The sequence below is a fragment of the Triturus cristatus genome, chromosome 11 (genome assembly GCF_964204655.1).
Source record: "Triturus cristatus chromosome 11, aTriCri1.1, whole genome shotgun sequence".
NCBI classification, from domain to species: Eukaryota; Metazoa; Chordata; class Amphibia; order Caudata; family Salamandridae; genus Triturus; species Triturus cristatus.
The window spans coordinates 857,121,029-857,148,039 of NC_140594.1; the positions used below are offsets into that span (position 1 = coordinate 857,121,029).

Sequence of the window (27,011 nt, forward strand, 5' to 3'; positions counted from 1 at the left end):
AGTTACGGCTCCTGACCGATGTCGGACAGACCAGAGTCCGTCCGACATCGGAATCGGCCCCTTAATTGGAGCAGCCATTGTAGAACGTATTTCGCCATCATTTGATTGTGTTAGACAGTTGCGCGGATCAGAACCCTGAAATAGCCTGTCATTGCATGCTGCTACTGCTGATGGACATAGGACTGCTGGGGCTGATATAGGTAACGACAGACCAACTTTACATTGGGCTTTATCCAATACATGGCATTGGGAGGGCTGGATCAGGCTGTTGTTGGCAGTTTTAATTGACTACAAAGAAGCACTCTCACCGGGACCCATTATTGTCGTTGCAACCAACTGGACTTGTGGTTCTTGGAAACTCCCTCTTTAGAAATTGCTATAATCTCTTGGGCTTTCTTAGTGGTCTTCCGTCTTTTTTGTCCCTAGTGGGCGTCCAGACCGCATGATTTTTTTCAATCAAGGAGACAGTTAGTATGGCATCAACGATGGTTTATAGATACAAATGTTTCTGCAGTATTAGACCAAATATAGTAAAAGGTGGGCGAAGGGAGTGTTCGAGGGGCATACAAACCGCACCTGGTCCTAACCAGACCGTCTCTGCTACCCCTCTGCTTTGCTCTAGTACAATAGACATCTTTTATGTATGTGTATGCGTATTGTAAACATTATTTTGTGATGATTTGGATTAATAAGACAATAAATACTTACACAGTAGGCAGTCACATGCTGATGCTTTCCACACAAGAGCCGCAAGTCGTCTGCTTTACAGGGCTGTTGGGGCAAAATCGTCTGGTGATGCAAATGCCCTTAGTAGTCAAGTTACTGGTCCCCTTCAAGGATAAGAAATAAAGCTACTCTCTAGGCCACTAGCTCAGAGAAAATCCAATTTCTTGTGTAAGGCAGGTTGCAGACTGTGACAAACTTTTGGGACATAAAGTAACTTTTTTGGCCATCAAAATATGTCCAGACAAAAATGCTTAGAGTAAATGGTTTGAGTGCCCGTTCCAATCTTCCTGCCTTATGTTCTTCAATAAGTAAGAGAGCAAAACAGAAGGCAGAGAAGGCAATGGTGCTTGTAAGAGCACTGAACTAAAAAGAGGGAGGAACTCACATAATCAAAGGAAAATAAAAACAGATGTCATCCATATAAAATTACTTCAGAGGAAGAAAATCTGAGCATCCTTTCAAGAACAAAAAGTAATACATGGATGTCTCTGGGTTCCTGGCACTTGTATATCAGAATATCGCATACAGAAATATCCTTTGACATAAAAATTGGGTCAAAAATATTAACTTGCACAAATATGGGTGTAGAGTTTCTATTATTAACTTCAATGAGGTCATGTTTTTGTAGATGATGTTTAGGGTGGTATTTACATCAGATGATAGTCTGACATCCCGCCGGTTGTATGTGCAGGTGCCAGAAAAGGTGTTTATGTTTCTGCTGTCTGTGGAACAGCAAGAGCGAGAGAGAGGAATAGGGAGGGTGTCGCACAACTGCGAGGCAGATATCATCGCATGCAGTACCCTTCAGCTCCAAAGTCCAATATTCTATTTAAAAACCCATGCCCTGCTTGGTGTTTTAGACCATGAGGAAATATGTTACATTGAGGCTGTAAACATGCAACAAATGCAGTGAGATTGTAGAGAATGCACCTCTCTTTTACCTTCTTGAATCTCAGCAGAAGAAAAGGACACACCATGAGTCATAGTCAGCTCTTTATTGGGGGTTGAGGTGAAACCAAAGTCTGAGCTTGGGAAGGAGACAGTGCACTCACACCCCTCATTGGACATTGCTGGTTTGGAGGACTGGGATGTACACAGTCAGGATTCATTAATAACTGTAGTGGTGCCACTAATGTCCAATAATCCCCTCCCTGGCACCCGTAAGCCCTGGGGACTGTATCTAATGGGCCACTCTTCTCCCACATGGGCCAAGCATTCTTAGTCAATACAGTTCTGGACAAATGTAGAGGTACATCCCTCTTAGTATCTATTATTTACCCCTTGACTGCCCTTTCTCTCCTATCAACTTTTATAATGTATCCCTCACATTCACTTCCCTCTGTCATTCAATCGCCATATCTCCTTCGACTCCTCCACCCACCATCTGCTCCACCTTCAACTCTTTATCACTGTTCTGCCTGTCCTTCATCGCTATCCCTTTCTCTCTGCTTCTACCTGACCTCTATCACCTACTCTCTTTTGTCCCTCCAACTTCCAGTGTCTTCCTCCCCGACACTACGGCTATGCATGCTTTATCACACTTTCTTTTACACTAACCACTCCCTTCCTTCCACCAGCCTTCTTAAGGAGGCCATCCCCATTCACCATATCTTCCACCCTCTACCCTGTAAACCTTCAGCCAAGCACCTGCTTACCCACTCTCATATCTATCATCTACAAGCCAGTGGTCATCTCTGTGACGGGGGCTCTATTGAGGGAAATCTTACCGTTCGGTCCGCCCGTATCTAAATGAGACAGGCAGACCCAGTTTTAGAAGACAGAGTAAGTACCCTGTTAGTCAAACTCTAAGTTGGTTATGTCCTATATTTGATTTAGTTAGCCCCACCTTTGGCAACCTTATCATAGCATTCTGTTGACCTTGTGGGATCAAGAACCATAGGTTTGAAAAATCCCCTATAAGTCCTTCTAATGTGCCCCCTACTCTCCTTTCAGTCACCGTCTACCCCTCTCCATCATATCTTTCTTCTTCCATCTCTTTTCACTGCTGTACACTCTTCTATTTCCTCGCCTTCAAATATGTCTGTACTCCCATCCTCTCTAAAGGATCTCAGAACCTTCTTCTGTCAAACTGGTTTTCCTTCGGCCTACTGAAGGACACGAGAATTTCATGCTGCAAAGCACATGGCCTGCCGGAAAGAAGGAGAAAGTGAGAGGGAGAGGGAGGAAGAAAGACTGGAATCAAGTTGGTGGAATAGGGAGAAAGTGGGGAAATGGAACCCAAGTAAGAATAGAAGGGTGGTGAGAGAAGAACAGAAGGAGAAGAGAAAGAGAAAAGGAAAAAGTAGAGAAAAGGTATTTGGGTGAAAACAATTGGAGAGCAGCAAGGGGAAGAGAAAATAACTTAGAGTCAAGGTAAAAGAATGGAGCAACAATGAGTGAGAAAAGAAACCAGAGTTATCATAACAGGAACATAGAGAAGGAAAGAGAATAGGAACTCCACTGAAAAATACTGGAACAGAGAGAAGTGAAAGGGAACTCAAATACGAATAACTCGAGACTATAGCAAATCAAGCAAAAGGGAGCTGAATTACGAATTTTTGGAGAATAGAGAAAGTAGCAGAAAGGGCTATGAGAGTGAGAATATTTGAATTGTAGCAAGGAGGTAACTCTGTGAGAAAACGGCATGTTAAAGGAAACACAAATGTGAATAAGGTAGAGCGAGATGGGGAAAGCGGACTCAAGGGAAAATCATGAGAGAGTAGATGAGAGTGGACTGCAAGTGTTTTTGACTTGCAAGTCTCAGAAACTAAACCAGACCTGACCTTTCCCTTGCTCATTTGGCCCTAAAGGTTTTTCTACTTAACTCTCGGGGCTACTTCCGGTTCACAGGGATCACAGGGATTTGTATCTATCTTCACAAATGTCTCTTGACCCCAAGTCTTCCAGAAGGGAGGGATTCTGCATAAACAACAATATAAGGTTAACTGAAGGCCCCTACAGATTGTACATATCTAAGACACTGTTATCCTCTTATCTGGACACAGAGAGCACACTTTTGTTTAAAGGAGTAGGCCTCTGGCTTGTCGCCTTCGCTTCCTGCGTCTGCTGGTTGGCGCCATAGGTTTCCCCGCAGCTCTGCATCAGCCTCTATTTATCATCATCATCCTCTTCATCCTTGTCTTTCTCATCTGGCTGAAGTTCATCTTTGAGCTGTCCCCGGGCAAACTCTTCGAACACCAAGTCTTCGTCCTGTTCCCTGGCGAGTGGGAAAAACAGACAGAGGATCATGCTCAGAGCCAAAAGCAACCCTCATTATTCACAAGATCCATTTATTTGTAGCATTTTCTCCTCATAGACTGCGTTGTGAAGATTTCTGTCAGGACCTTCAAAAATATGATGCTGTTACCGGTATTTCGAGACAAATCTAAGGGTTTAGCATGGTAGTATGAACATAGATCCAATGCACTTTACATACTATTGGCATACGTCAAGCTACAAGTTTCTCTCACGACTCAAAATGGTGGTCCAGGGGACTTAGGGGTAGATTTTCAAACATTTTGGGCTGGATTACCATCACAAAAGTGACGCTAACCAGCACAAAATGTTTTTTTACCAATTTACCTGTTTTGCACTGGAAAGTACCCTACAAGTAACGCTAAGCAGCACGAAGCATTGATTTGCGCTACTTAGCGCCAAGGGGGCGTTACATGGGTGGAAAATGGGCGTGTTTTTGCAACCACCCATGCTTTTTGATGCAAAACCTTATCTACAAACAATTGTAGACAGAGTTAAGCGCCAAAAGTTAACGCCATCTGAAAGGAGGTGTTAAGAGGAGAAGTGTTTTAATTTCTCCTTTCTTTTCCTACTTTGCATGCGCGCTGCACTGTGCATCCCACATAATAAGTAAGAAAAGTGTTTGAACTTGTCTAGGCATAGTATACTGTGCAGGAAGGAAGTCTATTCTAGACTCACAAACACACACACTAGCGCTATAGCACTAAGGCGTGTGCCTGGCGCATGGCAGCTGAAATCAGCCCTAGTGCTATGGAGAAGGGAGGAGAGAGCCATACCAATGTAGATATGGCGCTCTCCTGCTCCCTGCCTGTCGCACAGCGCAGCATTTTTGGCTGCTGCGCGGCGTGACTTCTTTGAAACTCTGCCCCACAGTTTCTTGGTTTTAGGGTAGGTTAGGGCCCGTCAAATGAAAGAAAATTCATCGTAGTCCCTCATATGTGCAGGTTGTGATAGGATGCCTTCAGTGCTGAGGGTCCAGGTTAGGGCCCTACTAATCATGGTCCCTGAGATGTCAGGGGTGCAGTAGGCATCCATTAGTTGTAAGTGGGTTTGTTAGACTCCTTCCGCCAGGATCTCTCGAAGAAAGAGTCTCAGGAGGGCTCTTCTGATAGAACTCAAAAGCAAGTTAGGGACAATTAAATGAGGGTCACTGGAGAGCTATTTAAATCCACACCCACCCATGCCTTTTATGTATGAAAATGATTCTGGCTGCTGCATTGTAGAGAGCTTTAAGAGAAACGTCTTCACTGACCAGTAATCCACAGGGCATGTGAAAGTGAAGAAAGAGCTTCACCTGTGTAAATAGCACACCTAGTGGGAGTCTGCAGTAGGAGGCTTCATCGATTACACTGGCATGAATGTACAAGAACAATATTTGCCATGGCTTTTTCAACAATCTTGGAAGTGAAAATGTGCAAATCATAACAAATGCACCCAAAATATAAACATTCCATTTGCAAAGAGGGACAGTTATCAGAAAATCTATATTGAGCTGTAATAGTTATGGCATCCATTTAAAGATGCCACTGAGTCACAGTATCCAGGTGCACTCATGTCTACTGTTTTACATGTGTTCATATCCTCTGTAATCTCTAGATTATCCATCTCAGCAATGTATGATACACGCCACAAGCATGAGAAGGCAGGCTTGGCACCTGAAGGAGTATTATCAGTCATACTAGCCATGAAACCTTGGAAAGAAGTGGCAAAGCAGCAAAAGGTCTAAAAGAGAGCACCGCTGTGCCAAGCCTAGTAGGGAATCCTTTCCACCTCCTGCACCCTCATGGGTGTGAGATCTCACCAGGAGCAGATTTCGGTAATCTCTGTTAATGGCAGGGCAAACGTTTCCTTACTACAATTCTCAGAATCTGTTGTACCCGTTCATAAATCTGGTTTAGTCGTTTTCACAGCTATTAACTGGACATGTAATCAGATAGGGTGGCCTTAGTGATATTTTATCAGTCCACGACCTGATCCATTAGCACTTATAAACAACTTGCTTCTCCTGCGCACCCTTTTCCAAGTCCCATTCTTCATTCTAAAGTAGAATGTGTTAGCTCTTGCTTACTGCACCTCAGTCTTTACTTTCAAATACCTTTTAATTGCTCCTCTCAGCGATTAATGTGTCTTAGTAACTGGCTCAATGTTTCCAATGTGCCTTTACAGGACAGGCTACTTAGTCTTTCTTCTACAACCAAGCTTGTTGACAAGCCTTTCTTCACTGCTCATCTACTGGGCTTCAGAGTGGAAACCAAATGCAAGTGCCTCAACTAGAACCTAAAAATGCGGGTATCTCATTGTATTTTGTTTTGTTTTGTCTGACATCATACGAGATGTTGGCGGCATCACTGTACGAGAGGAATGGCATTTGGAGATAGTGTAAAGGACGCAGATAAGAGAGGTCATTGTGCATCTAGATGGCCTTTCTTTCCTAGTAGTACACCATGAGTTGTTGAATAAATGATACTTTCCCCTTTATGCCTTGACCAGTTCCGGATTACCAAATAGGCAAAGTACGCACCGGCTTCTGGGCCCCACTCTTTTAGGGGCCCCGCGACAACTGATCAAAAAAATATAGATTTCATCTTGAGAGAAAATTACAATCAAGCTTACTTAAATTGTTAATGTTTAGTTTTGTGGGATAAAATGTATTTATTAAAACTGATTGTGTTGGTAAAATTAAAAACGTATTAGGAGATTTATGAGGGGGGGTGACATTTCGACTGCCTAGAGGTCTCCACAGAGTTTAATCCGGCACTGGCCTTGACATGCCTTGATTCTTTCTTGCACAAAGGCCCAACGTCTGTAACCAGACCTACGTCACCACATGCAAGTAAAACCCCTGTCTTTGTGGGTGGGACACATCTTTGAAATGGGTAGAGGGATAAAGCAGGTGGCAATAGATTTTACCCTGAAAGACAGCAGTGCTAATAACACAAGATTGGAATTAGATGTACTTAAGCCCAGAATTCTCTTGACCACCCAAGGCAGAGTGAGCACTCACCGCAGTGATATGATGATAGGAGGAGCAGAGCGGGAAATTAAATGATGAGCCATGACACCCATTGTTTACAGATATTTGAAGGAGAGGGGCTGGCGGCCTAGGAAAATTACTTGAGCATTGGATGATAATTAAATGAAGATTCAGTAGGCTGGTCTAAATGTAAGAAAAAGAAAGAAACAACGGTGTGACAAGCACCATTAGTTGAGTGAAGCATGGGATCCCGTGCACTGCGTGGAGATCCCATGCATTGCATGGGGATTTGTTGGCCTAACATTTGACCTATAGAGGGGTGCCAGACTTCACGGGGGACAGTCATCAATGTTATCCAGGTTAGCAAAAGGTCTCATAGGCATGGAAATTGATTGTGCATTTCTCTTTAACTAGAATTGAAGTAAGAGACAAGGAAGATGTGTCCACAGTAAGGAAGGAGAGGGATGTAGATATGATGAGATAGAGAAAATAAGGAACTTCATGGTGTGAAGGGTTAAAAAAACAATCTGGAATTCAAATGGTGGCATACACATCATTGACTGGATGTACATACTGATGAGTTTGGGGATTTTACAAGGATGATCATGATTTGTCTATGAAAATGAAAATAGTTTCTCACTGAAAATCACAGATGGTAAATGGCCAAGAGACAGACTATGGACAACTGTGATCACTTTGTGGTCATAGCATCATTAACATACATGATTGTCCTTGATTTTAAAGAGATTAGATAACCATGAACAGTCGAAGTAAAGAATCCATCCAGGACATCCCTTCCACCATGACTGTAATCCTTCAGAACAGTGACCACCAGAACACTTTCACCCTTATTCCCAGGTCCTGCCACTAGGACCTCTGTATCAGCACCTTAAGGACATCATCCTCCCGCAACACCTTCCCACTTCCTTTACCGCTCGTGTCTCTAAGATAGCCACCACAGGATGGGGGCACTTGCCAGTAAGCCTCTCCAGTTCACTTTCCAACTCACCATCCCAGACCAGGCCCATTTAGGATACCCGTAACCCAGTACAAGGTCTCCCTAGCATGCTCTCCCAGTGCTAACCTTCTCCCTACAAGACACATGCAGTAGTCCTTTCTAGTGTTTTCCTTTCCCCAGGAGGGCAGACAATCCCTTTCCAATTCCCTCCTTCCTCCCTAATGAAATCCACCTAAAAAGGTAGAGCAATCCACATAGATCGCCTTGACTAGACAGGCCCATTTAGGATACCCGTAACCCAGTACAAGGTCTCCCCAGTATGCTCTCACAGCGCTAACCTTCTCCCTACAAGACACATGCAGTATTCCTTTCTAGTGTATTACTTTCCCCAGCAGGGCGGGCATTCCCTTTCCAATTCCCTCCTTCCTCCCCAATGAAACCCACCTAAAAAGGAAGAGCAATCCACCTGGATCGCCTTGACTAGACAGGCCCAGTAGACTGGCGGCATCTAGGCATACGATGTCAATACCTGGCTTACAGTGGCTGCACCTAGGCATACATTGTCAATATCAAGGTTTTTAATTGCAGTACCTAACCACATGCTCTCAACACTCCTGCTTCTGAGTCAGTGTTAAAGGGATCAAGGCAGCCTGTCTCTTAACTCCTTGCAGAAACAGCCCACCTTCAGCACCTCCTCTTTGACTCCAAAGGGCGAATGGAGCGCTTTCTCTTGAAGATAAGGCAGAGAAAAGGCGGCATTTGGTGCAGACGCTCTTAAGAGGCAAATCCTTAGAATGCGACTATCCTCTTAGATCTCCTATACAGTGTCCTGCCTTTCTCTGAGGTTTTCAGTACGCATCAGTAGCACAGATGGTGGAACATTTTAAAGAGCATTTGGCCAACAGCATCATTGAGAAATGGAAGGACTTCCAAGGTCATTTAGAGAAGACCTGAGCTTTATAGGCAAACAATATGTGTGACTTGTACATATCAGTCTCAGCTGCCTAAAGTCCCATCCGTGCTAGTGTCCACAACTGCTACTGCCAGGTCCTCACACAGGCCAATGAGTGGGCTACGTTAGTATCCTGACATTCATAATAATGAATGGGAAACCTGAAAGAGTGACTGTCATGAAACAGCTAGCCCAGCCCTGTCTGATGTTGACCAATGATCCGATCCTCTCTCACTTCTCATCTGTGGCTTTCTTTTTAAGCCTCTGGAAAGAAGAGCAGAGAGCTAGCAAACAAGCTTCCTTTATAGAGTAAGATGAGATGTAAGCAAGAGCTGGGTAGGGGGGAAACATCCATTACAACGCAGTCATTACATTGCTCTGCTTTTACAGCGCAGCTGTTACAACGCAACTGCCTTTATATCGCATGCCATTACAACGCATGTCACTACCACGCATGCCATTACAACGCATGCCATTACCACACAATATAGGGTAAGTAATAGAGATTTTTAAGTTTTAGGGTGAATATGGGTTTTGGGGTAGATGGGAATAGTGATTTTTACCCCTAGACTATCCAACACTTTCCCTACTGTTGCACTCACTGGGTTGGGAATAGTAATTCTTACTACTACACTATCCAACACTCACCCTACTGTTGCAATCACTGGAGTGGGAATAGTAATTTTTACCCCTACACTATCCAACACTTACCCTACTGTTGCCCTAAAAGCATAATGCGTTGTAATGGTATGCATTGTAATGGTATGTGTTGTAATGGAATGCGTTGTAATGGTAGTTTTTAAAAATGTATTGTAATGGCATGCGTTGTAAAATCATGCGATGCAATGGTAGTTGCGATGTAAAAACTGTGTTGTAAAAGCATATGTTGTAATTGTTTGCGTTGTAACGTCATATATCCGGGTAGGGGAGTTAAGGAAGGGACAACGTGTGTATCCAGCTTGGAAATTATCCTTCAGACTGAAATGACAGCTTTCTACACCTCTACGAAGAGACTACAAATAATAAAATCCTATTACTTATTTTATCCTTTATCAAATAAATCCAGCACTATTAAACAAGAAATTGTTCTTGGGTAATGCAGAGGTCATTCACAGTGATTTTTTTCCTATGACCAAGCACATCACTAAAAAACGTATAATATTCGCTAAGGCAACTTTTTAAAAGAAAATCAATTGTTATATATAGTTCTGTGCTCAACAGAGAACACAATGTTATTCACAGACACACATACCCTAGAAAAATTGCTGTGAGATCCTGAGCAGTGTATAGGAAATTGGGTTTGGTGAGAGTTGGCATATTTTTGCATATACACTGGTAAATTTCAGTGGATTTGGGGTTATGCATTGTAATCATAATGCACCTTTAAGTGACTTCTTTACAAGTCACAATTGACAACAACAAGCGCATAAGTTCTTCATACATAATACTTGGAGGGTCTGTAGGTTTCTTCTAATTTATGTGTGTTGTTTGAATCTGATGTATTTGTTTCATCTGTTTATCGTCAATAAAAAAATGACTAGTTGCAGAATGACTGTAGTCTGCGCTCACTCACAAGGCCATGGGGATCAGAACCTAGCCCTCCTTCCTGCTTCCTAACTCTGTGTCCACATATAGGGTTGGAAATGCAGATCTACCATAAAGAGAGATCTTTCAAGAGAACTGTATCACTTCTATGAATCATGACACTTAACCCTGCACATAGCTGAAAGCATGCAGGTCTAACACCTGGAAAAGTGTAATCTTGATCCCATCTGAGAATTTGTAGGAGTGCAACCTATTGATGCATAGTGAGCAATCAAATATATTCTGCGTAATTAACTTTACTGAAGGGAGTGGAGTATTGCATATTTAGAGTATTCCACATGACATACTCATGTATAGAACATGATTAATAAAGGATTATGTGACACTTACATATTAATGTGATAGGATAAATTAACATAAATGTGTCCCATTGTGAGGTTATCAAATTTGAATGTGTGTAAACGAATGTTCAAACATTTATACGTGTAACAAAAATGTATATCATGCAGGTGCATTTAGAATGACATCTTTATAATTCGTTACAATTTATACATTTATTAAGTAGCTGCATTTATTCTGTGTATAGAAATGTGCAAATATTCTGTAACCGTATGCACTACTAAATTGACTAATGTGGTCCTCGAGAAACAGTTCATTCCATGTTCACATTTAAAGTTTAACATATCATTTGAATTTAAACTTCAGTGTAGAATGTGTGTTCCTGTATTTTCTTCCACTACATATATGGAGAGAAAAAGCCTCATAGTTAGCATAGGAGGGTTTTGTTTTCCTTCAATAGCAAAGTATGAGAAGATGAAGTTGGCAAGAAGAAGTATGTTAATGAGCAAAGAGGCGAGTCTCATGGTAGAGGAGAGAAATGACCAAGGACGAGCGAAGTTCTAACTTATCGATGTGGGAAAGGTGGTGAAAGTATCCAGTTGTGCCAGAGGTATGGAAATTCACCGGCAGAGATGACGTGAGATTGTCTACCCTGACTGCAATTTATATTTTATACGGAACAAAGTGAGGGACAGGAGAGCCAGATTAGGGGTTTTCACAGAGAGCAGACTTACGCTTCTGCTTGTGTGGCTTAATGCTACTTGACTCATGGTTGGAGTGGGATGTATGACGTTACAACGCATGCTGTTACAACGCATGCTGTTACAACGAAAGTTTTACAACGCGAGTGCATTGACAACGCAGGACATTACAACGCAAGTCTTTACATCGACTTGCACTAGATGGCGTGCTAACATTAAAAAAGTGTAATTTACTATTCCAACTCCAGTCCACGTAACAGTAGGGAAGGTGTTGGGATAGTAAACTACACTATTTTTAATGTTAGCACGCCATCTAGTGCAAGTCGGTGTAAAGACTTGCGTTGTAATGTCCTGCGTTGTCAATGCACTCGCGTTGTAACAGTTTTGTTGTAATGGCAGTGCGTTGTAAAAGTTGCGTTGTAAAGGTTGTTCCCCTTTGGAGTGCCTTCCACTGAAGACTCCAACAGCTGACACTTTTCTGTTTTCACCCTTACTCAATGCTTCTCAGTTTAGGGTTGCCCCTTTAAGGTAATGTAGGGAAAGATAGCTTGCTCATGCTTATTAAGGAGACTCATCTGATGAAATGTAATACTCAATTCTTTTTCCTGATCGTCTGCATCATCATCACTGAGCTAGTCGTCTGCTTTATATTATACAGGGTAAATCTCTTCAGGAGATTTGGACTTATCGTGGTCTTTCTGTACTTTTATATGATTATGTTGAGATTGTTTTACATTGATTTGTTTCTAAATTATAATAAACCCTACTAAACTAAGATTAAGTTGTCGAGCGGATGATTGTATGGTCCCATTGGGTGCACTGTATTGAGATGTTGACAAGTGATAGTTTTCCTCCCTTTACCTCTCATGCAGCTAGAATGGTTGCCGCACCGGAGGCAAATGTTTTAGTGGGCCTAAACTCCAACACACCCAGCCACTTGACACTGCTGTAAACTTCCTACTTCCAGTACCCTATCAGTGTTATAGGGCTCTAGCAGAATGAGCTTCACTGAACACTCACAGATCAATGGTATATGGCTCCAGCAGCATAAGCTTCACCCAAAGCAGACTGGTCTGTGGTATAAGGCTCCAGTAGTGTGAGCTTCACCCAATGTTGACAGGGGTATGGTATACAACTCTTGCAGTGTCTTCCCCAATACTGATCTGGGTATAGTATACAGCTCTTGCAGTGTGTCTTCACCCAATACTGATCAGGTATGGTATTCGGCTCCAGTAGTGTGAGCTTCACCCAGTGTTGACCAGGGTATGGCATACAGTTTCAGCAACGTGGGCTTCTCCCATCACTGACTCATCTATGGTATACAGCTCCATCAGTGTGGGCTTCACTCAACACTGACTGAGTTATGGCATATGGCTCTCGTATTATGTACTTCCTTCCACATTGTCCAGGAGTGAGATCTGACTGTGGCAGCTTGAACTTCCTCAAGCAGAATATGATGTGTGTTGTATGACTCAGGGAGTGTGCACGTCCTCCTTTGTTGCCCTGGTTCCAAGATACAACAATGTTAGGTTCCTCCAGCAGGCTGCACACTGTCTTACATCACTTTAGCTGTGGGCGCTTCCTCCCCGCAATGCTGTGGTACATGATCTCATTAGGTTGAGTTTCCTCCAACCAAAATATCTCAGTGCATTATTAAACAGCTTGTGAGCTTCCTCCCAGCAGTGCTACAGAACACAAACTATAGGAGCCTATTGTGCAAAATTAAAGGAGTTTGCCATTATTATTGTTAATATTATTTGCCCTTAGTGTGACACACACAATCCGCCATTAGTATGCACTTTCAGCAACGGAATCTTGACAATCTTTGAGCAAGCTTCTGGTTTTGGCACAGCTTGAAGAAGAAACATTGGAAGTTAAATTGGAAACTTAAAATGGAAACTTACCCGCCTTCCCAGCCACATCCATATTTAAATTTCGAGAGCAAGGAAAGAAGGGAACATAAGTTAGTCATCCCTTCTGTGTGTTTCACATTAGTTTTATTGTGATTCTCTGGTTACACAAACTGAGACAATCCTATCTAGATTTGTTTATCAGGGGAAACATCCTTTAAACCGAAGCCAGTACCATGCCGGCAATAGAACAAAGGTGTCCTTATCATGCATTCGTTTAGCATACATGTCTTTACAACGAGCATTGGTGGAGTGGTGTTGTTTTTTAAGTCCAACATCTTGCCTACTGTTGCACAGACTGGAGGTGGAATAGTAAATGATACTAATCCAACGTCCAGTGCCCCCCTAAAGCAAGTCGTTGTAACGACTTGGTTGCTAAAGGAACGCGTCGCAAGGACACGTTTGTTCTAATGCCGGCGTGAAGAAGGCATGCATGCGAAAAGCATGGGGATTCCGTCACACATTTGTCTATTGGTACAGACATAAGCTACCTGTGGTGTTTTGTACAGGAGCCATTGGAGCGTCTCTCTAGAGGGGACGGACAGCCCCAGAATCTATTAGGGTGTCATTAATCAGACAGCAGAATGAGGTTTTCTATACTTCCTTAGAGTATCTCTTTCTTGAGGTACCAAGGTGGTGTAATCCCTTGAGCAAAGAGTCTAATAAGGCTGACTGGTTAGGTTTGCATATAAGGAGTGTTGATGAAATAGGTGCACAGTGTTGACCTGCGCGTGCCCTTCTATTCCTGTATTTGTTGTTAGGAGTCTGGTGAGGCTACAGCGGTCACCTTTGTGTGAGCTGATTCAATCATTTTATACCAATGCTTTTTATTGTTAGATTTGGTCCTAATTATACCTTGGATCTCTCTGACCCATTTTATTACTTACTTCTTTAAGTTGGGGTCGGCCATTTTGCCTGACAACATATAATCCTGAGGATGGCCTCGCTTATTTATTAGATAAGAGACCGAAACGTCAATGTATTTCCACTTCTTTCTTCATACAACATTTTTGTGCCAAATCCCCCAAAAACGCAAGTAAATGGACAATTGGTACAGACACTACAGCTTGCAAGACTTCTAACAGTTGGACATATATGTGTCTTGCTACAACTGAACTCCTCATGTTTGAAATATTGAAATAACATAATCTAAATTAAATTAAAATATATTTTATGGCATGCACGCCTGTATTGTTTTATCTGTTGTGTTTCGTTCAAATTTACCTTTATTGTGTTAATAAGGCGTGATATTTCTCCCCCTTTTCTGAACGATTCACAGTAATATTTTGATATAGCGAAGTGCTTAAAAGATCCCTTAAAAGCACCTTGTTTGTTTCTTGCCTTTCTATCCCACCGGGAAGCTTCAGTGCGGTAATAGTATCTGACAGAAAGTCCAGGGCTAGCACCAGTTCTGGAGGTGTTCTGGTGTATTGTATAAGACTAAGAGCTAAATGGAAGAATGCCCCCTCCATCGTGAATTGCAGGTTTTTTGACTATAGGAGAGGATTTATGCCACACTTGCTCTGCTGTTGCCTAGAATGTCCACCAGCACGCTACACTTTACTAAAACCGATGTTTTTAAAACTCAGGATTGCAACATGTAAAGGTGCCTTGGATTTCTGCCTCACAACTAGCAATCCAACGGAACTAGCCAGATTTGACAAATACTTAAACTTAATATCGATTTAATCGTGGAGCAATCCAGGGCAAAAGGTGGCTTTGTGTTTTTTAAACACAGGTAATATGTGGGACAAAATCCCTGTCATCAATAATGAATTTAGAAGCTTTTTTAATTTGTTTATCCTTTTTAAAGTGAGATTTTTATAGGCTGCAAAGCCCCTTGTTGACATACCGAATTATGTTTTATTCCAGCTATTTCTATAATTGTAACAATTTTAAGTAATTGAAACAATACATGTATTATTATTATTATTCATGGTGGGTTCTATACCGCCTCAGTGAGAGTGTACGTGAGAATGGCAGACAGACAGCAGACCATTTCTTATTGCTGCTGCTTGGCTTTTTAAGACTGGCCTAGGACAAATGCATCCTACAACCATCAGGTCATACACAAGTTTCAGCACCCGAGATATCTCACTCATAGATTTTCTTTGGTAGCATCGTTATATAATGGATCATGCAAAACACACAGCACTGTGATTTATTTGAAAGGCTTTATATAGCGCTGGCTAGACCCGGAGGTATCAGAGCGCTTTACATGAGTATCAGCAGGTTACATCGTTACAAAGGTTACACAGTTATTAGAGCATGGCAACAAAGTTACATGATAGGTCGAGACAAACAATAAGGACATATACGTAAGGGAAAAAGCAGGCAAGGGGAGAGATTCGGGGGAGAGGGGGTAGGAGCAGGGGAGGTAGAGAGAGAATGAAGGAGGAAAAGAGGAGGGGAGGGTGAGAGACACAGCATGAAAAGAGGAGGGGGAGGGTGACGGGGACACAAACCGGTAGACGAGTCAAAGCTGCGTCCAAAGTCCAGTAAACTATGATCCCAGGGGAAGTGGTATCATTCCCCCATCTGCTTTACGAAAGGCTCCCTTTACGCAGTGGACTCTCTCAGAGGGGTGACAGATGCATTTGTAAAATGGTTTCATTTGATTGTCAACTTTCTTGGTGCTATATTGCAGCCAAAATCACATTATTTGCGGATTTGCCCCAACTCTATAAAATGCAAATAACATTTATGAACAATACCTTGTCTAAATACAAATTATGGAAATCAAGACGTAACCGAAATTAGCAGTTTCTGATCCTGAACACAGACAGTCACAAATATGTTTGCTGTCTGTTTGAACTGAAAGTATTTGATTGTCAGGCGGGATGACTGACCTGTGCTCTCGGGTCGTGGGTGCATCAGCCGGAATGGGATCTCAGTAGCCACTTCGCTGCAGGGAAAGAAAAATACATTGACATCTGTAGGCCAGGGGCCCCGTCACAAAATCCTTAAACTAACGTGCGGTATTTAGGAAAAAACCCAGCCCCCGAATTCCAACAGCATACATTCCATACATCTTCTATTTAAAATCACTGGTCAAAAATAACTATTACCACATCACTCATACCACAAGACTCACCTCCTGGCTCCCAGCTGGCTTACCACCTCACACTCCCGTGCTACATCTCAACTTCCAGTTGCCCCATCCTGAACCCAAGTTACACTAATCCTCCACACCTTACCCAACACCTCTGCTTCAACTCCTGTTCATCCCCATCCTGCAGGCTACCATCAGCCTATCCTCTCTTGACCCCAGCATTCTCCTTCATTCTTCATCCCGCTTGCCAGGGGCAGTCTATCCTCCAACTTCTCCACCCTTCCACCATATTAACTTATACAGCATACTGCACTGCCGACCTTCTAGCAAAATACGTCCTCCAACTATTTCTACTGTTTAACCCAACAAACAACTTACACGTGATTCACAAAACACTTCCACCCTTGAACCAAACTATGTCATATAAATAGATAGCTCCCACAAGTCTGACCAATGAACCCAACCGTACCCTCCCCCAATATGGGACCCAGCTCTGCCAACCTTATGCCCAAATATCTCCTACCTCATAGAGTGTCTAACTCATTCACTAATGCCACTTACGCTCTACAGCATACCTGTACTGCAGATGGTGCCCAGGTACCAACTCGCTTAATTCAATGTGCCCCCATGTATTATTGTACCTGAAATGCCAACTTTCAACTCCATAACCTTACACTAATATTGCATCCAACTTTCACACCCTTCAATCCAGTTACCCTGTTCTATACAATATTTATCTTCCTCACCCTTAAATAGTACCACATCCACTCCCATGCAGTATGCTAGCCAATGTCCTTCAACCCAACTACATTCTGCCCGCACTGCACTTAACGATCCCGCTCAGACACTTAATATTGTTATACCTACACTGCTTTAACTTCTTCACCCTCCAACTATACCGAATCACCCACCGTTTCCACCCTATTCTTACACCCTTTAAACTAACTATATCCTGTTTTGTACCGCACATGAGTTCCACCTCAAAGCACCCACCGCTGCTGCACAATACACTTAACTATTTCAGACAATTGCAACTGCCACATTCTACCACACTGAATGTAAACTATTGCCTCCTGCTTCTAAACCTTCAAGCCAACCAGTGCTTAATTTGAGCTGGTGGTTGAGGGAGGGGGCCACCTGCTCCCATTTTTGGCGACCAGCACTTGTTTATTCCTTTTCACATATTTCCCATAAGCAACAGAAGGAAAATCACACCGGGTAAAGAAAGAGGAAGAGAAAGACCTACAAACCGACACAAAGGAGGAAAGCAGGAACTCACAAGAGTGAGATAAAGGAGCAGGGAGTGCCTGGCAGTGGATTAAAGAGGCCTAGGGTGGATTCAAATCTAAGCAGCACTGCTTCCTCCGCGTCTCCCAGTGTTGGGGTCGAACACCTTTTAATATGCACGCCATCGTCGCCAGTGTAATAGCGCTCAAAACACTGGTGAGACTTCTTTGTAAGAGAGATTTATTGAATCGACCCCATCCACAGTAGACCTGAGCCAACTGACACAGGTAGAACCCCACATACTCCACGCTCCACATTGGAACCTGGAACCAAGCTACCTCACACTAACATTTAATAGTGCTGGCCGCAAGTTTCTGAGCAGAGCTTCGGGCACCGGCACTCAGTCTTTTATAAATTAAGCACTGAAGCCAACCATTGCATTTCTTCATACTGCATCGATCTATGCCCCCTTTATCAAGCATATTGCATTCAGTATTCCCCGCCTTAAATGTCCACCCTTCATATGTATTTAAATGCCCTTCTCTATATACCGCACAGTGGAATCATTAAACAAAACTGTCTACTTTTCACAACCAGGACTTTATTTTCTCATTCTTCAGCCATGTGCCATACTTACCCATAATACCCTTAACCTAAACCAGTTGACCAAACAATCTGCCCCTCCATATGTACATTCCTCCACACTTCGCCCAAACTACCACCTCGGGTCCCATTATACAATAAGCGCATTTTCATTGTTTGCACCGGGCGCACTTTTAAAAAGGTGCACCGCATAAACAATGAAAATGCACCTTATTACGATGAATGCAGCACATTCAGGTGAAAAACGGAACGGCTGCTTTACAGCTGCTCTGTGTTTTCACTGTGCAGGCGGCAACCCACCTTCACTTTTGAACAGGATTAGAGATCCCCTTGCTGGTGGGGGAAGTCATTGACAGCCCCCGCCTGCAAGGGGATACCTCGGGGTCTATGGGACTCTCTTTCACCCCGCCAGAGGGCTTTCATCAGGGGGCCTTTTTGGTGGCACACTATCAGTGCACCTCCGGAAGGCTTTTTCACCTCTGCGACCGCATCTGTAAAACAGCGCGGCACAGAGGCAAAGGGATTCCCTCATTTGCGTGGTGCATGCCCCCGTGCAAACGAGGAAACACCCTTGCAGATAGTGCTGGTGCTTTAAGTGCGCCAGTGCTATCAGTTTTACAGAAGGGGCAGCACAAATGTCTGCAGGCCAGAACTGTAATACCAAAGTGCCCCGGGGTGTGCAAAGCGGGTGCAAACGCCCCTTGTGCCCTGGGGCACTTGCTATAAACACCCCTTGTCACTGCCCCACCCTCCTTCTCATATGTGATGACACAGCTCCCAACACTTCAGCCCTATTACAGTGGTAAAGTAGCATGCATCAAGGACGCCCCAGGCTTCAGGGCATCTATCTATTCCCCATTTGGAAATAAACTTCTCACTCTTCATCTAAATTACAGCATCTTAAGTACAACAATCAATTCCCCTATCTCCGTTCAACCATCCCAGATAACATACATCCTTCTAGCCCAATAGTGTTTTTACACTGCTATACACTTAATTTCAACAGCACCAGTTCTTTACCCCACCCCACCTCACCCCCTTATACAATGTCGTTGACTCCCCCATAATACACCTGACTCGACCAGCCTTACCTCTCATCCACCCTCTCACATTGCACCCACTGCCTCACCCCTTTACCACACCTACACGTGCCACTGTTCAGCCTTTCATTTAGGCGACATTCTCATTTTTATATAGAAGCATAGAAAGGCGTACTATGTGCTGTACATGATAGTAATATAAATAAGTGTTGACAGCATTACAAGAACGTCTCAACAAATCAAGAATTCAATTAAACTGCCTCCCTTCACTTCAGTTCCTAACCTAGATATGTTAGGCATAACTGAAAAGCAGAGAAAAAGTTGAAACAGGGATGCTGAGAGATAATGTAGTAAATGCTTAACCAGTCGGTCAATATTACAATATATATTTATTTCCAAGACATACATCTTATAGAAATGTACGCATCACAATGTTTTTGAAAGAGGAAAATACATTCAAATGCATTCATTTTATAAAACAAAAAAGAGAGTATACACATAAGTCACCTCTCAAGCAGCGGCGTTACAATTTCATTGCTTTAAAAAAAGAAACGCATACTCAAGGCAACCCTACAGTATAACAGAGCACCCTTTACTCACAAGGTTCAACACATAAAAAATGAATTTGGCTTAAAAGATTAAGAAACTCCATAAGAGGCAGTCTTTGTGCTCCGATACAACAGATCGCCCTGAACATAAAAGCCGTATCAATATAGGTGAGACTTTACAATTTCCGTTTTAGTATAAGTTGAATGTTTTGAGCAATTGACACCACAAAGTCAAACTGATTAATTGCATATAAAGTACAGTGCTTCGCTAGGCGATCTAACCTCATGCCTTAAGAAGAGAGGGCTTAAAATATTTTTCCTTTCACGTAAAAAAGGGTACAATCTAGCAGCAAGTGGATAACAGAGTACTTAGGGGCAGATTTACAAGCCCCATGCACCACATTTATGCCGCCGTTGAGTCAATTCTGTGACGCAGTGGCGGCGTAAACCAGGCGCCACGTTGCGCCTTATTTCCAACGTGAAGCATCTAGGGAGATGCATCACATTATAAAGCCCTGCGCCACATGAAACCTGCGTTAAGTTTTATGTGGGCGTTCCGGCGCAGGGTAGGCGTTCCATCGCAGGAACGCCTCGTAAAAGTGACGCAGTGAAATGTACAAGATTTCACAGAGTCGCTTTTACATCCCTGCTGCGTCAAAACCCTGCCCCTGCTTGAAGCAGGCGTAAGGAGTGATGCAGCATGTTAGGCAAAGGGCGCCCCTGAGCATTGCTGGAGCCACGTCGCGCTTGCGACACGACTCCAGTAATGCACCACCCTTACGCCACAGTATGTGACACACATCGCCCTATCCCTGCGCCACACTGCGCCGCATTGTAAATCCGACGCATTTGTGGTGGCGTAGGGAGGGAATTGCATATCGTATCTTTTCTGGCGCATCCCTGCTGATTTGCAGAGATGCGCCAGAACTTGTAAATCTGCCCCATAATTTTTAAAAGGCAGAAACTGTAGCCATTATTACCCAGAACTGTAGTTTTAAAACCAGCTGTTGTCCAGCCAGGGTAAATGCCTACTTGAAGCCAAAGGACAGTGCACCTCAACCGCCTTTGCGGAATATAGGACAGATACAGAAATGAGGTGCCTGTTCCTAGGAACTCCAAAGAATGAGCCAATGAGCTTTGGAGGCTAGATAGTGTCCAGCAGCTATTTCAGAAGCTAGTATGGCTTCTTCTTTAAGGAGCCTCTTAAGGGCATTTGCCCTCGGAGTATTTTCCAACGACACTATTCCAAGGTTCTCCCCCATTCTTACCACTGACACTAAAGAAGTTCGCAATAACTGACTCGTGGACAGCCCAATGTCTTGAACCATTGCACAAGAAAGTTTGCCATTAGTAACTTCATGCCTCAGGCCGTTTAGAAATCTAACCACATGCGATCTGGCCAGCAAAGCCCAAGAGATAAAAGACAACTTCAGCCAGAGGTCCCCTCGTGAGTCCCACGGAACACAGCAATCAGGGCCGACATGAGAACCACAACCGGCCCTGGCAAAGTGCTCGGCCGGCCCCACTCCCCGGGGGTGGGGGAGTGTCGCTGAGCTCTTTGCCAGGGCCGGTTTTCGGCCGATTTTGTTGCAGGGCCGACTATGCTGCAAAAACGGCCCTGTAACGAAAACGGCCCCCTGGGGTCCAAAACCGGCCTCCACCCGTGCGGCCCACCGGGGGATTGCCCGGTGGCCGATGCGGCCAGTCCGGCCCTGACAGCAATTCAATGCCAACAACTCTGCTCCAAAAACAGCCTGTGGGATTAATTTCCCTACCACCGTCTTCTTTAAAGGCTCTATTGATAGGCCGCCATGACTCAAATTAAATCTTCTCCGAGCATTAACCGTACTTAGGAGCCCAGCTTTTACCCTTTTCATATGACTATCCCAGCTCAGGTTCCAAGCAAAAGTAATCCCCAGATATCCGTATATTCTTTGAGCTGCTCTAGTGGGGCATTATTCAGAAACCAAGTGCACTTCTCCTTCCGCTTTGAGAAAATCAAGGTTTTCGTTTTCACCACATTTATTGTTCGGAAATTCTTTCTACAATAAGTGTGTAAGGTTTCTAACTTTCGTTTCAAGCCAACCAGGGTGTAGTTTATCAGGACCAAGGCGTCTACATACAAGAACCAATGGGTGTGCACCCAATTTATTTTTGTAGAGAAGGAATATGAACTGCCTTGCATCGCAGAAAAATCCACAATGAAAAGGCTAAAGAACAAAGGGGCTAACACGCAGCCTTGCCTCAGTCTGTTATTCACCCGGATTTTATAGGCCATTCAAATCAACCTGTATCCAGTTATCCTCATGCAGTCACTGTATCGTTTTTAAAAAACCTCGGTCAATGCCCAACGTACCAACTTATCCAACAGGGACCCACAGGAACTCTGTTGGACCTGACCCTTTTTGCAGGGTTATCCCAAACTTTTTTGCCTTCCTCCTGTATTTTTCTGGCCTTCTTTTTGTTGGTTTTAGGACTTTGGGCAGGCTACCCCTGCTAACCAGTGCTAAAGTGCATATGCTCTCTCCTCTAAAATATGATATGATTGGATTTTGTCCATGGTTTGCCTATTTGATTTACTAGTATGTCCCGAGAATAGTGCACCATGTGTGCCCAGGACCTATAAATCAATGCTACTAGTGGGCTTGTGCACTGATTGTGCCACCCACAAGAGTACCTTTGCAAACATGTCTCAGGCCTGCCACTGCAGTGTCTGTGTGCGCAGTTTTAAGCTGCCAATTCGACCTGGCAAGAGCACCCACTTGCCAGGCCAAAAACTTCAGTTTTAGTACATGTAGGGCACCCATAAGGCAGGCCCAAAGTAGCCCCATGGGCAGGGTGCAGTGTATTTAAAAGGGAGGACATGTACAGCTGTGTTTTACATGTCCTGATAGTGAAATACTGCGTTTCACTACAGCAAGGCCTATCTCTCCCATAGGGTAGCACTAGGGCTGCCTTGTAACATTTTACAAGTGTATTTTCCAATTGGGAGCTGATAGAAAATTTGAGTTTAGGGTCTCTCGACTCACATTTTAAAAATACATCTTTTAGTAAAGTTGCTTTTTAAATTTTAGAAAGGTGGCATTTTCTTACTTTAACCATTCTGTGCCTCTGCCTGTCTTCTGAATACACATTTGGGTTAGAATGACAGTTGGGCTGTTTGTGCATTCACACTAGACGATCACACAAAGGTAGCTGAGGTGTGCCCTGCATAATCTGATGGTCCATCACTAGGCTAATAGGCCTTCCTGAGCTAGAGTCTTGGAAGGAGATGACACTGACACCTCAATAGGATTGTGCTTGCTCTCACACAAAGCCATCTCCACCCCCCCCCCCCCCACACACACAGTGTGTCTGGAGCCAGGGAAGGAATGAAAGGCAGGTCTTGTGCACTGAAAAGACTGTCCTTTTAAGTTTTCCTACTTCAAAGATTTTATTGGGTATAAGTACTGGACCTGAGCACCCATGTCTTTAGAACACTTCTGGATTGAGGACATTCTGCTAGGACGAAGAGCTGGATGATGTCAGGTATAACTGCCACTCTGCTGTTTGCTTTGCTGTGCTGGCCTGCTACTTGCTTCTTCTGTCCTGGGAGTGAAAGGACTGGACTTTGCTTTCTACATCCTGCTTTCTGAGGATCTCGAGGGGCTTGGGCTGAGCTTGCCTCTTGATAAGAAGTCTCAGGGCCATCAAAGACTTCACTTACCAGCACCTGGGCTCTCTTGCTGAGAGTCCTGTCTCGCCAAGTGGTGCCAAATCCAGTTTCTGGGCCTTTAAAAGTGAGTTTTGGTGATTTCAGGATGAAAATGAACGCACCGACGAACAGCATCATTTGGAATTGGCTCATCCTTGCAAAACTCGACACATCTCAACTGCCTGCACTGAAGCGTGGTTCCTGCTCAACGCACCGACGGTTACTTATAATGCAGGCCCCAGCTTTCTGTTGCAGCGCCATTGAGGAATCACCACAGCATGAGTTTTGAGCACTGCATCACCGAAATTCATGATGCACCACTCTGACTCTGACGCAGCTCCTGCTTTGACCCTGTGAAACCGACGCACAGCGACTTGACTTCGGTGTATCATCAATGCACCATTCCTGGCAGCCTCTTTAGTCATCAACATCTCACCGCAGTAAGGAACCGACATATTGTGCCGAAAACAATGCATCACCTCCCATGTGGCAGAAAGGCACTGATGCGTCATCAGCTTTTTCGAAGCTTTACCTCCCCTGCGCCTTGCATCGTCTTTATCTTTCAAAGCATTTAAGGTACTTCGGCCTAGTCAAGAGCATCTATTGATTTTAAGGAACTACAATTGCATTTAACCTATTAAAAGTGATATCTTGACTAGTGTATGTTGGACTTTTGTCGTTTTGGACTTGTTTTATTCAGCAGAATATTGGCTATTTTTCTACACTGGTGTGGTGTCCTTTTGTAGTGTTTTCACTGTGTTACTGTGTATGTGCAAATACTTTACACATTGCTTCAATGATAGACCTGGCTGTTCTGCGCCAAGCTACCAAGGGGTTATCTTACCTGTGTGACTCCCTTACCCTGACTAGAGTGAGGGTCCAAACTTGGACAGGGTGCAAACCATTGCCAACTAGATACCCCAGTTCTAGTAGACTCTATCAAAAGATGCCCTAAAATCCACAAAGCAGCACCATAATTTTCCTCCTGACCTAAAGCTCTCCATGCAGCACCCCATAAAGCAAAGCAGTGATCAACTGTGGAATAGGCTGGCCGGAAACCCCCAGTCCTAAAAAGGAAATAAGTGCCAGGGCTCTCGTCAGGAGGCCACTGCAGCTTGTACCATCCATTGCCCCTGCCTGTGCTGCCAATGAGAATACCAACACAACTACTAACCATCACATTCTAACAAGTGTGACAATTCATACTATTTCAGGCCCCCAAACCTATAAAAAAGGCTTGGGTGGCAGTTATTCGTCATTGATAATGTATACTCAATTAATAACTGTTGTGCTCATCCCTAATTAGGCAGGCTGCTCCACCATGTGGCAGACTGTCTTAAGAGCCGGTGCTGACATTTAAATGCAGGAAACCACTGGCGCACTGCCCTTGTTCTTTCGGAACGCCCCCACTACTAAAGGCCCAAGACTTTAGAGCAATTACTAGTGTTTGGGCATAGACCTTAGACGCCACATCCAGCAGGGATATCAGCTAATAATTTGCAGAGTCATCATAAGCTCCCTTTTTATAGATGGGTTTAATTTTAGCCCTTCTCCAAGAATCTGACATTACACTGTTTTTATCACCGAGTTAAAAAAGAAGCTGAAAAATAAAAAAAAGAGGCTTAAAATTAAAAAAGAGGCTTAAAATTAAAAAAGAGGCTTAAAATTAAAAAAGGTACTTAAACAGCAAAATTGTAGCACATGAAGAAGCATTCCTGGGAGGGAGGATTCATCAAGATGGAGGAAAGGGGCGCTGTTGTAGTACGATACTATACATTGTTGCCAGAACAAATGGGTAGCAGTGAGTTCATCTATTGGTAACAAAGAGCTCCATACTAACAAAAGGGCTCTGGTCTGCTAATCACAGTTTACTGTGATACTCGCAAAGTGCATGTACATTTGGCCAATCGAGGACTGCCTTTCTCCACAGGGAAGTATATTCTTGACCATGGAAAAAGGAGCACAGATGGGGTGATTCCATTTATCGTTCAATAAGTCCTCAGCGGGCGTGGAATGAAAAGTGGTGCTACAGTAGTATTGGGAAAGAGAGGTACAAGTCTGTAGTAATCCATAGTAGTAATCCATAGTAATCATAAAACAAATCTCTCTCATGGTGAGTGGGTTGGGCCTATCTAAATAAAAACTATATTTGTATGTTGTAATGGTTGTGCATCGATAGTTAAAGTTGGATAAATTCATACAATATCTCACCAGTCAACGAACAGGGATGATATTATTGTCGGTTTGCTGTGTCACGGCAGGTATCAGTTTTGCTGTTCACAATCATGACCCAGTCCATCTAGGAAAGGGTCCTAGATCAGGTCAAAGATTGGTATCGGATCATTGACTTTGTAGATAATATGTTCAGAAGAAGCAATTGTAATCACTTTCGTGAAGCTCTCTTCCAGCATAGGCATCCAGCGTTGCCTCTAATGGTGTTGCATGAAGATTTTGGCAGCCACTGTAGAGGCTGCGACCCCACTTATGAGTGTGAACTGAGATGCCGGTGATATCTTTGTTGTTGTGGCTCGATGAGGCTAGGGGCTACTTCCAAAGCATATCCTTCAGCTCACCCCTGCACTTTCGAATTCATCCTAAGATCTTAGCCTTCTTTCAAATACTTTCTTACCGTATTGAACTTTAAATTCCCCAGACTTAGATCCAACCACGTCTCCCCCCTAGTGGATTTTCAGGGATCCAAATAAGTGGAGTACCAGCCTTTTTTATTCCTAAATACTGGAAATGATCCCAACAAAAATATGGAGTTACGATAGAGATGGGGAGTGCTGAATATGCCGGAGCCTGTCCTGTGCTTCCATCTGTACTGATCCATTGTTGTGTTTGGGTCAATGTCATAGGCAGTATTCTGATAGAAGGTGCTAAATGACCTTTAGAGGACTATGAGGGCAAAGATAGGTCTTTCTACTTAAGTGCGATATGTATGTTTTTAGGCGTGGAGGGTAAATTGTATTTCACACAAATCTAGCAACAAGCAATGGAGGTTTATTCAACAATGGGGCATTGGGACGGAGGTTGCAATACTGAAGGGGGTGTGACAGTGAGCAGATTGGGAGTGGGGGGAAATACTAACTTACAACAACGATATGGATTTAAAGAAAAATACCTACACCTTCAAATGAAACTATATGTTTTATCCACCTAATGATATGCCAATAAGAAATGAGAATTCCTTCAAATACACAACTATGCAACCCTTCATTTGCCAATTCCTCAATTGCAGTTGAACTCCCATTGACTGTAATTCTCCCAGGTGACAGAATTCTACACCTAGGGCTTGATTAGGATATCTGTCGGATCTCAACCGACAGGCGTTCGGTTGAGGACCAACCAACATGCAGCAGGGCAGTCCGACCGCCGCATTATGATGAGGTCGGTCGGACTGCATTGGTCGGAGGGACTGACCGATGCTTCAGACGGGCTCAAGGAGCCCGTCGGATCGTCGGTCGGATCGTAGTCCCTACAATAG

General features: G+C 43.6%; 1 protein-coding gene across 1 annotated transcript in view; it reads right to left on the reverse strand.

The window, feature by feature from the left end:
- Positions 1 to 1,706: 1,706 nt before the first annotated feature.
- SAG (S-antigen visual arrestin) overlaps positions 1,707 to 27,011 on the reverse strand; it is a 125,380-nt gene continuing 100,075 nt past the window's right edge. Inside the window, exons 14-15 of the mRNA XM_085634680.1 lie at positions 16,206 to 16,265; positions 1,707 to 3,943 (exon numbers count right to left, since the gene is read on the reverse strand). Coding sequence (XP_085490806.1) covers positions 3,835 to 3,943; positions 16,206 to 16,265 — 169 coding nt within the window. The 3' untranslated portion in view covers positions 1,707 to 3,834. The remainder of the gene's footprint in view (positions 3,944 to 16,205; positions 16,266 to 27,011) is intronic.